The 15,029-nt window shown below is 34.6% G+C and overlaps 1 protein-coding gene across 1 annotated transcript in view; it reads right to left on the bottom strand.

The window, feature by feature from the left end:
- Window positions 1-15,029, bottom strand: part of DMD (dystrophin) — a 4,487,195-nt gene that overhangs the window by 2,324,119 nt on the left and 2,148,047 nt on the right. The window contains exon 39 of the mRNA XM_053707599.1: window positions 10,735-10,872. Within this exon, the coding sequence (XP_053563574.1) occupies window positions 10,735-10,872 (138 nt within the window). The remainder of the gene's footprint in view (window positions 1-10,734; window positions 10,873-15,029) is intronic.

Below are 15,029 nucleotides of genomic sequence, written 5' to 3'. Positions count from 1 at the left end.
TTAGTGTTAGGTTTATTTAAGGGGGGTTTGGGTTAGATTAGGGGTATATGGGTGGTGTATTGTAATTTTGGAGGGGGGTTATTGTATGTTTTTTTTTCCAGGCAAAAGAGCTGAATTCTTTGGGGCATGCCCCGCAAATGGCCCTTTTAAGGGCTGGTAAGGTAAAAGAGCTTTTCTATTTTAATTTTAGAATAGGGTAGGGCATTTTTTTTATTTTGGGGGCTTTGTTATTTTATTAGGGGGCTTAGAGTAGGTGTAATTAGTTTAAAATTGTTGTAATATTTTTCTAATGTTTGTAAATATTTTTTTATTTTTTGTAACTTAGTTCTTTTTTATTTTTTGTACTTTAGTTAGTTTATTTAATTGTATTTATTTGTAGGTATTGTATTTAATTAATTTATTGATAGTGTAGTGTTAGGTTTAATTGTATTTAATTGTAGGTATTTTATTTAATTAATTTATTGCTAGTGTAGTGTTAGGTTTAATTGTAACTTAGGTTAGGATTTATTTTACAGGTAATTTTGTAATTATTTTAACTAGGTAGCTATTAAATAGTTATTAACTATTTAATAGCTATTGTACCTGGTTAAAATAAATACAAAGTTGCCTGTAAAATAAATATTAATCCTTTAATAGCTACAATATAATTATTATTTATATTGTAGCTATATTAGGATTTATTTTACAGGTAAGTATTTAGCTTTAAATAGGAATAATTTATTTAATAAGAGTTAATTTATTTCGTTAGATTTAAATTATATTTAATTTAGGGGGGTGTTAGGGTTATGGTTAGACTTAGCTTTAGGGGTTAATACATTTATTAGAGTAGCGGCGAGGTCCGATCGGCAGATTAGGGGTTAATACTTGAAGTTAGGTGTCGGCGATGTTAGGGAGGGCAGATTAGGGGTTAATACTATTTCTTATATTGTTATTTGAGGCGGGAGTGACTCGGATTAGGGGTTAATAACTTTATTATAGTATCGGTGAGGTCCGGTCGGCAGATTAGGGGTTAATAATTGTAGGTAGCTGGCGGCGACGTTGTGGGGGGCAGATTAGGGGTTAATAAATATAATATAGGGGTCGGCGGTGTTAGGGACAGCAGATTAGGGGTACATAACTATAATGTAGGTTGCGGCGGTGTACGGAGCGGCAGATTAGGGGTTAAAACTAATATGCAGGGGTCAGCGATAGCGGGGGTGGCAGATTAGGGGTTAATTAGTGTAAGGTTAGGGGTGTTTAGACTCGGGGTACATGTTAGGGTGTTAGGTGCAGACTTAGAAACTGTTTCCCCATAGGAAACAATAGGGCTACGTTAAGAGCTGAACGCTGCTTTTTTGCAGGTGTTAGGTTTTTTTTCAGCTCAAACTGTCCCATTGTTTCCTATGGGGGAATCGTGCACGAGCACGTTTTTGAAGCTGGCCGCGTCTGTAAGCACCGCTGGTATTGAGAGTTGCAGTGGCGGTAAATTATGCTCTACGCTCCTTTTGTGGAGCCTAACACACTGAAAACGCAGCCATTCTGTGAACTCTAAATACCAGCGGTATTTAAAAGGTGCGGGGGAAAAAAAGCATGCGTTAGCTACGCGGGTCGTTACCGACAAAACTCTAAATCTAGCCGTATATGTTCGGAATATATGTATATGTTGAATAAATTGATGTAACATTTTGAACCTATATATTTTAACTTATACTTTGTTTACTTTAGCCTTTATAGGTGCTCCCCTTATAAAGAACAATTTATAAAGAACAAGATGCACACTAGAAAATATGTACATTTTAAAAAGTAGAAAAGAGAAAAGTTAATGTTTGTGATAAGAACATCCAATAGTCTAGAATACTGCACTCTGCTAATGAAACATTGCACAGCTTTTTGCACAAAAGATTATTTAATACACATATGCATTTGTATTTTGAATGTTCTTATTATGAAAATTCCCTTTTATCTTTTTTAATTTTTAAAAAGTCTTCTAAAATTGTATACACCATTTGAAATATGAAGGTTCCAATTTGACTTTGTCCCATTAATAATGTGTGGAAAGGAAATTTTAGCAAAAGAAAAAGAATATCTTAAGGATTTCATTTCTAACATATACAAGTGGTTTATGACATCTAGGGCCTGATGACCAAAGAGTCATAGCAGCCATTGTGAAATATACATTTCTATCTTGCCAGCCTCACATGTTCAACCCTGTGTAATGATCCAAGAAAGTGGGCGGTTCCTCTCAATAAAGATGATAAATGAGATGCCCTCTATAGTAAAGTATAGGCCTTGCTACATCAGATCACTTCTCTAACTTTGTGAGAAATGCAAATGTATGTGGCCTATATCTGGCATTTTAATATACATTCACTGCTGATTGAATGTGCATTACATAAATGTGAAAGTAGATTATGTTTTGATATATAAGATAATTGTTTGTTTTAAAATGTTCTGTCCTTAATTGCATACATTTTGCAAACATTACCATTTCACAAATTAAAGAGTGGTGAGACTTGTATGTGTGTAAATGTTCACAGTAGGTTGTGCATGTTTGGATCATTCTAACATACCAGCATAACTTTGGTATTGAAAAACAAATTACGCCCATTAAACACGTTACTCCTATTTTTTCTCTATGAGCATTGGTAAAGGTAAAATATACCGAAATAGTAAAGATTTGAAATAATGCAAAATAAACTATTAGGTAACATTTTTTTGTAATTTGCTATATATCTGCATATTTTAATGGCTATTACATATTGCATTTTACACGAAAACAATTCTGAATTTACATATATATTTACTTTAAAGGGACATGAAACACTTTTTTTTTATTTTATGATTCAGATAGAGCATATATTTTAAAGCAACTTTCCTATTTACTTCTTTTGTTATATTGCTTCATTCTCTTGGTATTCTTTATTGAAGGAGCAACAATGCACTACTAGGAGATAGTTGAACACAGTAGTAAGCCAATGAAAAGAGGCATATATGTGCAGTCACCAATCAGCCTTGTCTCTTAGCTCCTGAGTCTACCTAGGTATATGTTTCAACAAAGGGTAACAAAGCAATTTAGATAGTAGAAGTAAATTGGAAAGTTGATTAAAATTGTATTTTCTATCTTAATCATGAAAGAAACATTTTGTGTTTCACTTCCCTTTAAGTCATTTCAACTTTACACAAATAAGAATTGATTAATTTGATATACACAGCTTATATTTTACATTTGATATTATATTTACTGTGCAATATTTTGTCAACTGAGTAAACAATCATTTGCAAATTTATTATACAATTTTAAATTCTCAACATCTTTGAATTAAATTTTCCGAAATACATATCCATGGTTGAAATTGGTTCATGTAAAACTTGTATGTGTTGTATTGTAAAATAGCGCAATTCAAGTTACTTAAACATAGATACACACAGTGAGACTGAAGAAGAGATCATTATAAGTATCACAACAAACCCTCATATTACACAGGAAAGGATTTAACATGCCTTTTTAGCGAAACAACCTTTCTCATGTGAGTTTCTTATGTAACCCTCTACCCATTTGATCCCAATAATTGCTACCTTGTATACCACCTATGTTTATAGCGCTGCAGAATCTTTTGGCGCTCTACAAATAACCGATAATAATAAATAATAATAATAACTTAGATTATTACACATGAACTATTGCTTTTGCAAAGTGGATAGCTTTACATCATTAAACTATTACAACAAACTTTAGATCATGAGGCAACTAGCCATGTGACGTTTTTCATACAAGTGGAAAATATAGTAACATTTTAAGCTGTAAAAAAAGATAATACTTCAAAGTTTATTTGTAAGCAGTAATTGGGGACCAATCAATAACATGCTTGCTTAATTTATGAATGCAATTTAAAAAAAACATTTTAATGTTATCAAATGGTACGAAATGAGCAAAAATATATTTTAAAACCAAACAGTGATTCATATGTGCAATATCCTTTTGTGACAAATGAATAAAATTTTGTTTGAATTTCCTTTAAGTGATCAATAACCTTTTGAGATTTTATCTGCCACGGGTAAATGCCTTTATTGAGTCACAAAAAGTGAAAATCAATCACTTCACGTTTTGTAAATGCAATGAATAATGAAGTGCTGCGTAAAAAAAATAAAAAATCAAGGGAACTCTTTTTTAATAATTAGAGCTAATGCTAAATTACTACACATGACATCTTTTATTTCTGCAAAGAGATAAACATTTACACATGAAGTCCTTAGAACAAACTGTTTTGCCTCTTGGGCTTTTAAATTGATCTTCAGTTCTTTATTAAAAAAAAAAAAAGTGAATTGTTTAAAAACATTTAAATAGACTCAACAATGTTCTGGTTGTATTTGCATCGATTCAGTGATAAAATATCTTATTTAATTGTGCAGTGAAATTTGAAACTATATAAGAAAATGATATGCTTGTTAAATGGACATTCAATAATAAATTATATAGATTAATTACAAACTTCTATCTAGTCAATATAAATATTTTAATTTTTCACTTAAAAAATACAGATCTGAAAAATTATACAACTATTTTTGGAATTATTTGATCTCAGTATAATGCATACAATCATTTTATTCTTTGTTTTTTTTTTTTCAAAATAATTTTATTTGATTTGAAATAGTTAGAAATAACATTTGGGGACTCACAGGTCCCCCACACAAACATCAAGTTTCAATATTCAATATTCAGCAAAGTTACGGACCAAACGGTCCTAAAAGGAATATATAACATACAAAGTAACAAAAATCAGGTTGGTCACCACAAGTATAGAGCTAAGTGTATTAATCAGGTTGGGTCATGATGGGAGACCAATGGGTATGTAATACAACACCTTTTTTTGCCATGTATGAGGCACATAGTGGAAGTGGGAAAAGGGGGGAGGGCATGAGTAGGGGGGATACCAACTGACTAGGGGCAACAACTGTGGGGCAGGTTATATAAAATGCCTGTTAGGGCAAAGGTCCTGCACTCAAGAGCATAAGCAAACAAAGATAAGCGATTTAATGGAGTTATATTCTCTTGGTTTGCCAAAGACATTAGCCCAGATGAATAGACTAAATCTCACATGGACTGGCTGCTTGAATTTTGGTGCATGGGAGGTTTTCTTTGTACCTCTATGGCCTGAACACTGTGTAATTGCAACATGCTAACCTTTATTGTTGGAAAAATGTTTTGTTGTATTTCATGCATATAACTTAATAAAAAATAAATATATATAAAATGCCTGTTAGGAAGTGGGTAATGGATCTTGTGTTGCAGCAGATGGGCTCCATGAGGTTTCATATTTATCTTTCCAATCTGCCCATATCATCTCGAACAGGTCAGATTTGTTTAAGTCAAGGTATATGGCCTTTTCCATATTGTATAGGAAAGCCATTGTGTTCACAATCTCACTCCACCTGGGGGGTGAAGCCCTTTTCCAGGATCTAGCTATGTTAGTTTTGATAGAAGCCAACAGGTATATGCTACACATGCTTTGATGTTTGGGTAAATCATGGAAATCTAAGTGTAGTAGTGTTGTGACTGGACCTGCTGGTACACTGATACTAAATTCAAAAAGGGTGCAAAGTCCCTTTTCCCACAGAGGTTTGATCTTGGGGCACTCCCACCAAATATGGAGCATATTACCCTGGAGACCACAATTCCTCCAGCAAAGGGAGGAAAATCCTGAGTACAACTTAGACAAGTGGGTAGGGACCATGTACCAGTGTGAAATAACCTTGTAATAAGTTTCAAACATTGTGACACAGTGAAGGGGTTTTTTGTCAAAAGAAAGGCCTTTTTGCTATGAGTCAGCAGAGATCTGGGAATGTAAGAGAATGTCACACCTCGTCAGATGTGGGGCAGTTTCAGGTGGTAATGTTCCGTCAAGCAATCTATAGTGAGCTGATAATGGTTTGACAAGTCTACGTCCCCCTTGCCAGATGGACTCCCAAGGGGTGGGGTGTTGAGATGAAGAAGGGAGGAAACCCCAGCTTTTTAAGAAGCTTTTAATCCTGAGTGCTTTAAAGAAAAGGAATGGAGGAACATCCGCGTGATGCTCCATGCTTGCTAAGTCTAAGAATCCATCTGGCTGTGAATCAGACCAGAAGTCTGAACCCTGCTTAACCCCTAATCAGGCCCAGATGTTGGGATGAGTGTCTGCCAACCCCGTGAGGAGGCCTGCTACCGAGGTGATAGGAGAGGGATGGGGGCAATTAGTTGGCGATGCCAGACGGACAAGCACTCCAAGATTACCATATTACTGATGCCCAAAGTTCTGCAACTAATCATTTTATTCTTTAATAATCTTACAAATTCCTGTTGTCATGTGCCTTATGGGGGCCCATGACAGAATAAGGAAGAAACTTATAGGTCTGTAGAGTAAATTTACAGCAAGTGCTGGTGCATCAGATTCTTACTTAGACTAATGTTGGTGCTAGAAACAAGAAAAAGTTAAAAATCTACATGTGAAGATCAGGAAGTCCTAGACTTGTCATAAAAAGAAAACACTTCGATTGCTCAAAACACTTTTACAAACAATGTTGCAATATTTTTATTTTACATTTGCTTTTGACTGTCCAGCGACTAACTAACAGCTGCCTGAACAGCTGCCTGAACTTGACTAATCTCTTCTCTTTAATTGCTTTACACTAGACATGTGAAGCACCAAAACATTTGGTTTGTTTGAATCTTTCGGAAATGTATCCCCAAATATTCGTTTGCTGCACTATTTGGTAATTATTTGTTTCAAATTAACCAAATACTTGAATATTCATGGAATATTCAAAATAGTTTTTGTTAAACGAATCTAAATGTTTCTTTGCTACAGGTGAAAAAGTTAACCTATAGTATTTTATTTACCTCTAGCGCACTGGAGAGCCATGCTAACCCCGATCCTTCTGCTAAGAGCCACTGGCCACGCTAATAAAAGGCTTAGCATGATGGATCCCAGGGCCTGCGTTAAAGGATCTTCTCCTTTAAAACAGGTTCTGGGATCTGCAACCCTAAGCCTCCTATTAGTGTGGTCCAGAGTTTTGAGAAGAAGGATTAGCGTTAGTGGGGGTCTCCAGCATGCTAGAGGTATGTATTTAATACCTTAAAGAAAATTTACAGAAAACTAATGAATGCCGATGAATTTCATAAGCATTTTTTTGTTTTCTTAAAAAAAAAAATAGTGCATTCATTATATCTAGTAACGAAATGAATGCATATCACTACTTTACAGAGTTGTCCAATTCTGGGCCAGATTATGAGTGGCGAGTTAAAAGTTACACTCTAGCGATAAGGGGTTTATTGTTGGTGTTTACACACATTGGGTTTTCCGCTCGTATTACAAGTTGAAAGTTAACGCGATTGTTTGAGCGCAATTGAAGTTAACATGTGTTGTATTAGCATGACCTCATAGCTCTGGTAAACTGTTTTACAAAACAAAAAACTCTCACAAAACACATCAAAATACATTACAATTTACAGTTACACTCATAATAACACCATCTAATAAACATTATAAATATAAATATATATATATATATATATGGATATATATATATATATGTGTGTGTGTGTGTGTGTGTGTGTGTATACGTTGATTGGAGTAGCAGTGTTACTCCAGAGATGTAGATATCAAAATATCAAGAATATTGCAGTGAGCAATTATACTTTTTTGCTCTTTTTTTTTTTTTTTTTTTAGTCAAACCACTCATTGGAGCATAGTAAATATGAGAATAGTAAGGTAGGTCCTAGTGACCTCTTAAAGATTCATCATACCTCCCATAACAAGAAATATGCAACTGCTAAACATTGAGCTTAGGAATGACTCACAATGTAACTACGACATCAGTTATGCAAGCTCACCCTTTATCTAATTAAATCACCATATACAAGGAACAAACTGGGGAAACAAAAGTTTAGGTAATAGACAAAAAGGTTATTACACCCTGAGAGCTTAAGCCAGGGAGGTTAGAGTTTGATGTCCGGTCCTCAGACCCATAGGCAGAGAGAAAAAGTTGCGGCGCGGGTAATTCTGTGAGTCATAAAATAGGTCTAAAGAAATTGTTGCAACATAACACTCAGGGAATGAAAATATAATCTATTAGCTAATGCATCCCACATATAAATAAAGTCCAATAAAAGGTAACTTGCTAATGAACTACCGTCATCTTATCTTTATTACAAGATGGCAACTGAGGGAGGGAAAGTTGTTTAGCCTACTCCGGTTTTAAGGAATGCCAACATAGGCAAACGTTGATGATCCGTTACCTGCCTTATGTCTCAACTGAATCTCCAACGCAAAGAGTGAAACAAAAGATGCTCCACAAAGCTTGTGTCAGGGACTACCCTATGTGGGCTAGTATAGCTCCGCAACTGTGAAGACTCAACTAGCCACTGTAGGCGATCTCCACAGGATTTCTGATCATCCGGCAAGTTCAGGATCAACGGACTTGGGCCCTCCGCATCAAAGCCAGACCGAAAGCATGGTGCAGAGCTCCGCTCACATAGAAGAGCCTTATCGAGTAGCAGCGGCTCACCCGGATCCTCCCGCCTCTCAAGTCAGGGACCATCCTCTTCTGACACTTCATCTGTGAGGCCTACCACTTCACTGTTGAGTGGATACACCTTATCTAGGGGAGCGGGGGGAGGCACAAGGGGATCCTCAGTTTCCTTCGCAGCTTGTGTACTAGATCCTTCATCTGGCCGCTGTACTTGTGCTGGTGGCTCAGGAAGTCTTGTTTCATTGAGGGTTACACCCGGCTGTTGTTTAGCACCAAACCCTTCACAATTAGGGTCCGTAATCTCCGATAATGTTCCTCAAATAGGGCACAAATAGAGGTCTCAAAGTCTCGTGGATGGAGTGCCATAACTCTGACATAGTAATGCAGGGAAATATAGCTGCGAGAAAGTTGCAATCCAATAGGGAATGCCTTACCTGGATAACCGGGGGGGGTGCTGGGGTCTCACAAGGAGGCCGCCGCCAGAGGCCTCAGCGGTCCAGATCAGCGCTCCAGGGTCATTGTCTCAGCAAATTTGATATGGTTTAGATCAGTAGGTTATACTGTAGTCACATATGAAATTTATTTCTGTAGATGCTGCAGTTATCAGAATATAATCGGCGGATTGTATAGATCCTCTCCTAGAGATCCTGATAATACGCCCTGTCATGGACGCCGCCTAGACACGCCCCCCTCCAATTATACTTTTTTATTGGAATAACTATACATTTATAAGTTGACAAGCTTTGGGAAGAATGCCTTTCTTTTTAAAGTCTGAAGCAATTCTGACCAATTCGATGGAATTTACAGATTATAGGGCCGATTTATGAAAGAGCAAGCGGACATGATACAATGTAGTGTTTCATGTCCACCTCACATCGATAAATGCCGATAGCGTATTTATCACTGCACAAGCAGTTCTTGTGAACTGCTTGTGCAATGCTGCCCCATGCAGATTTGCAGCCAATCGGCTGCTAGCAGGGTGTGTCAATCAGCCCGATTGTATAGGATAAGTTATGAAGAAGGGTTTTTGGACCACTGCTTCATAACTGCTGTTTCCGGTGAGCCTCAAGGCTCACACAGAAACAGGGGCATCAAGCTCCATTCGGAGCTTGATAATTCGGCCCCTATATCTTAAAACACAGGATGGCTAAAAAGAACAGAAAGTGTTACAGAGTGCAGGTCACTTAAACCCTCCTCATGATTTTTACAACACCCACTCCACTTCCTGCACTCAAAAATACAGTATATTTATGTGTTTATATGTGTATATATGTATTTACAGATATAAATACACATTAACACATGTACACACACAGACATATTTAGGCAATATTCATATAATATTTCACATTCCAATATTCTTCACATAGGGGAATATGCTCTATGTATTTGTATATAGATATTCCTTTTTTGTATATAAATATATATATATATATATATATATATATATATATATATATAAATATACCTATATATAATCATATAACCTTGATCGTGTTTGCGTGACGTGGGTATTTTCAAGTTTTTTGGCTATATTGAAGTCTATAAGGGAATGTGATTTTGTATTTGTGACTTCTCAAAGTCTATTTGTTTTCGAGACTTTGTGAATGTGAGAGTGCAAACTTTTTACTTTTAACTTGTAATACGAGTGCGAATCTCCAAACTCAAAAAAATTATTCTAGTGGCTTTTAAACTCAAACTACCGTTCCACTTGTAATCTAGCCTAATATGTACTGTAAATAAGACATGGTCAATGTAAAATACTTGAAAGTTGGCATAAGCACCTTTAAAACAATATAGAACAACATATTTTACTACAGTAATGTAATCCAAAACCTTTCCAATTAGAATATAGATTTACCCTTTTAAACTTAAAAAGTAAACTGTTTAAAAGCATCTAGTTTAAATGTAAACATTATTCAGAGGCAAGATATCCCACCAAAACCTTACATTCGTTTAACTGTAGAAAATGTTTATTTACCTGATAGCAAAAGTAGAACAGAGTTAACATATCTTGTGATTTCAAAATGGGTGTTCCTTTTGTTTACTCAACCATAAACTATACAGATGTATTGAGTTTCATGGAGTTATTAAGCCAAAAAAAAACGTTGGATCATTAGCACATATAGAGTTGTTTTAATGATTTTTTCAATCAAACTGAAATGTTTGGAGCATGCATGCCATAACCAATCTAAACAAAACACTTAAAAAGTTATAATACATGCTACATATTTAGGTCATACAAGATACCTTGAGAGTATTATGTTTTGACTGCAACAGCTGTTGTTTTAATTTAATTTCTTCTCGCTTTTTATCATCGATGATTTTTAGTTGAAGACTATTTCCTCTTTGCAGCAATTCCTTCACTGGCCCCTCATTATCTTCGCTCTGATCACAAGAACAGTGAGAAAATCCAATTATTTTCAAACCATAATAAAATACAATAAGAACAGATCAAGAGTGTTAAGTAGAGAGAAAATATTCTCTGTGTTTTGATCTTCTGCACTGTTAAGCATTTGAGTTATTATGTCATGGCTTGTTTTAGCTTTCACACTAATGAATTGCTCAGGAAAAACACAGCAGATTGACAGCACACTAGAGAAATGGTATAGCTATAGCTATCAATTTGTTTGCTGAAATATAACACACATCAAATATTCGCACATTTTTTCAAGTACATTTTTTTATATTTTTCAGAAATTGATGAGGTAGTACAACTTTAATATATGTTATGAAATACAGTTTTACTCTGCACTGTATTTCTTAATATAGACCCATTTAAACACAGTATTAAATTCACTAAGGAAGTGAAGCAACCAGAAAAAAATCTTCATATCAAATATGTTATTTTCTCAACATTATTTATGAAAGAAAAAGCTATCGTTCTCAATTTTAGGGAATAGACTTGCATTATAGCTTGCAAGTTTTTTCTTTTGTTTTTTTCCATGGCAAATTTTTCCTGCCAGATGTTCTCTCAGTGGTTAGGTTGAGCCTTAAACATTACCATAACCTACAGACTGGGAATGTCATTTTTCATCCCAAAATAAAAGCTATGCTAAAGTGTTTTTGTGGTTTACAAATGTAAGACAGTCACAGTCCATTGAACAAATCTGGCTACTGCACAGTTTTCTAATTTTGTTGTTGTTGTTGGTTATGCTACCTGTCATATACATTACTTTGAGACCCTTCACCAAAGACTTTTTACTCCATAAGAAACACTTTTGTTTTTTTGTTTTTTTTGCTCTGGCTTTCACAACTTTTTTCCCCCTTTTTAGTAGGAACATATATTTTTTTCTCTCTCTAAAAATAAAAGTAAACTATAAACAAATAATATTATCAAATATAAATATATAAGGAAACAGATAAATAAATACAATAAATAACCTTTGATGTCCCTATAAATTACCTGACCGGGATCTTTAAACATGTAACTGGAAAAAAAAATTTATGCTACAGATTAATTTTAACAGGTTTGCAGCAAATAGAAGGATCTATACCAATCCATTAGAACATCTGTGAAATGCATGTGTTTTCAAAGGATATTTAAATTCAAGTCAATTCTAATCCTTTATAACAAAACAAAAAAACAAACATGTTTTGTTCTCTTGTTTTTGGGGTTTGTCTTATTCAACAGCTTTGACCCCAGCATATTATTATGTTTCATGTCCCTATAAACTATATAACTTGGACATTATTAAAACACCATCATCAGAATTATCTGTTAGAGTGTTTGCTTGTTTTTAAATACTAATCACAAATCAATTGAGATTATAAGAAATTTCCTGCCATTAGAAGGTTCCATGCTATCCTAATGAACGATCACGTGATTTCAATTTGTTTACATTGGAACAAAGTTCCAATGTAGACAAATTAACTTTGTTAGAAAAGGATTAATTCTAATTCTAATTATTATTATCAGTGTTAAACCAGTTAAACCACTGAAAAGGAAAGGTAATACAATCTAAAATAGATGGTGGGTAAAGAAGACTAGACCTAATATTATTGAATGTTAGCTTTCTAGCTACACTTCCAGGATCAAACTGATGTGAAGGGTTACCTGGAGATTTCCATACAGGCTATCATATCTAGGTATGGTTAGTCTGTCAGTTTCTGTAGATTTAAGTATTTATTTCTATTTATATTCTATGCCCCTATTCTTTGTAATTTTTGTTGCATTGCATTCCAAAATACAGTTCCCTCCACTAACATTGGCACCCTTGTTAAATATGAGCAAAGAAGGCTGTGAAAATTCGTCTTTATTATTTAACATGTTGATCTTTTGTTAGAAAAATACACAGAAATGATCTGCTCTCATGGATATCATACAATTGCAAACAAAACACAGTTTTTTTTTAAAAAAATGTTAAATATATGTGTGGCACAATTATTGGCACCTTTTGAGTCAATACGTCGTGCTACCTACCTTTGCCAAGATAACAACTGTGAGCCTTCTATTATAATATAAACACCAATAGGAAAAATGTCTGATGAAGTTGGAGAATACATGGGAAGGAATCTGAGACCATTCCTCCACACAGAATCTATATAGATTCTTCAAATGTTTAGGCCAATGCTGGTGGACTCTCCTCTTCAGTTCTCCCCACAGGTTTTCTATGGGGTTCAATTCAGGGGATTGGGATGGCCATGGCAGGACCTTGATTTTATAGTCAGTAAACCATTTTTGTGTTGATTTTTAAATATGTTTTGGATCATTGTCCTGCTTGAAGATCCAACCACGCCCCATTTAAGCTTTCTGGCAGAGGCAATTAGGTGTTCATTTAATATATGTTGATATTTGATAGAGTCCATGATGCCATGTATCCTAACAAAATGTCCAGGTCCTCAGGCAGAAAAAGAGCCTAAAACATTAAAGAGCCACCACCATATTTAACCGTGGGCATGAGGTACTTTTTCTTAAGGCTACCTCTCTGTGTGTGCCAAACCCACCTCTGGTAATTATTGCCCAAAAACTCTATTTAGGTTTCATCTGACCATAGAACCCGATCACATTTGAAGTTCCAGTAGTGTCTGGCAAACTGAAGATACTTGAGTTTGATTTTGGATGAGAGTAACTGCTTTTTTCTTGTAACACTTCCAAACAACTTTGGGTAATGTAGGTGATGTTGGATTGTAGTTTTGTAGACTTTCTGACCCCAAGACGCAACTAACTGTCCAGTTGACTGGAATTTCTTAATTTTTGTACTGATGGTGGAAATGGGCATTTTCAATGCTTTTGCTATTTTCTTATTGCCACTTCCCGTTTTGTGAAGCTCAACAACCTTTTGCCGCACATCACAGCTATATTCCTTGGTCTTACCCATTGTGATGAATTACTAAGAACATTTGGCCTATGTGTTACCTCATATTTATGCCCCTGTTAAACAGGAAATCATGGTTGAACAATTTCCTGTTCTTAGTCATACAGGTGTACTAAAACACGTAAAATATCAATGGGAATATCTTTCAAATATATTTTTGTCATATGAATTCATGGGGGTGTATTTATCAAAGATTTTTTTTTCTTTTTCGATAAACCTGTGTTGTGTTTGCAATTGTTTGATATCCATGAGTATGTTTGTGTATTTGTGAACAAAAAATTAAAAGGTTAAACAATAAAGACAATTTTTCAAAGCCTTCTTTGCTCATATTTTCCAAGGGTGCCAATATTGGTGGAGGGCACTGTAGCTAACAATGGGTAGTTTCTATTTTAATAAAAAAAAATATTAAACATTTTTTTGTACAAATTATCAAAATTATCTATATAATTTTAATTAATACTTTAATAATAAGCTTTTCAATTAGAACATAATCAATGTAACTTATAGAAAATGATAGCAAGACATTTTTGTTAGAAAAAAAATATATATATTTTATATAACATACAAAAACTAATCATTTAAAAAAAAAAAACAAATCAATGTAAGTATTGAAATTATTGGTGACATACTATAATGCTACTTTATTTATGCCAGTGGGTTAATAATATCTAATAATATAGAGATACAGTGGAATGGTGATACCATCTGTTGGAATTTCTTAAATGTAATGTAAGCATATTATAACAGAGTATTTATAGTAAAAAAATGAATTAATTAAGGGCCAGATTACGAGCGGAGCGCTATCTTAACATGCGCCCCGTAAAGGGGCAAAGTTGCCCATTTACGGGAGCACATTAAATAACCAGCAATTACAAGTAGGCTGTTTAATGCTTCCGCAAGTTCACGGTTTCACATTGCGCTAGCACAATTAATCAGAGGTCAGACCTCTGGTTAAATATCAAAAGTTGTGCAAATCGCACCCAAAATAAAGAGGACAGTATATTAAAAGAAAATATGAATATGAGCATCTTTTTTTTTTTTTTTTTTTTTTTAAACTGCACAAAGCAGTTATAACAGATTAAAGTGAGGGGATAAACATGAGAAATAGTGGAAAAAGAGAGACATTTCCACAAAAAAGGATGCATATATAGCACTCTATGCCCAGACTAGAAGGCATGAGTTACCTGATATGGTTCAATCATAACTTTTATTTTAAAATTCTTAAAA

This window comes from Bombina bombina, chromosome 3 (genome assembly GCF_027579735.1).
Source record: "Bombina bombina isolate aBomBom1 chromosome 3, aBomBom1.pri, whole genome shotgun sequence".
NCBI lineage: Eukaryota > Metazoa > Chordata > Amphibia > Anura > Bombinatoridae > Bombina > Bombina bombina.
The sequence above is the reverse complement of the archived record's forward strand: the minus strand, read 5'-3'. Positions and strand labels throughout refer to the sequence as shown.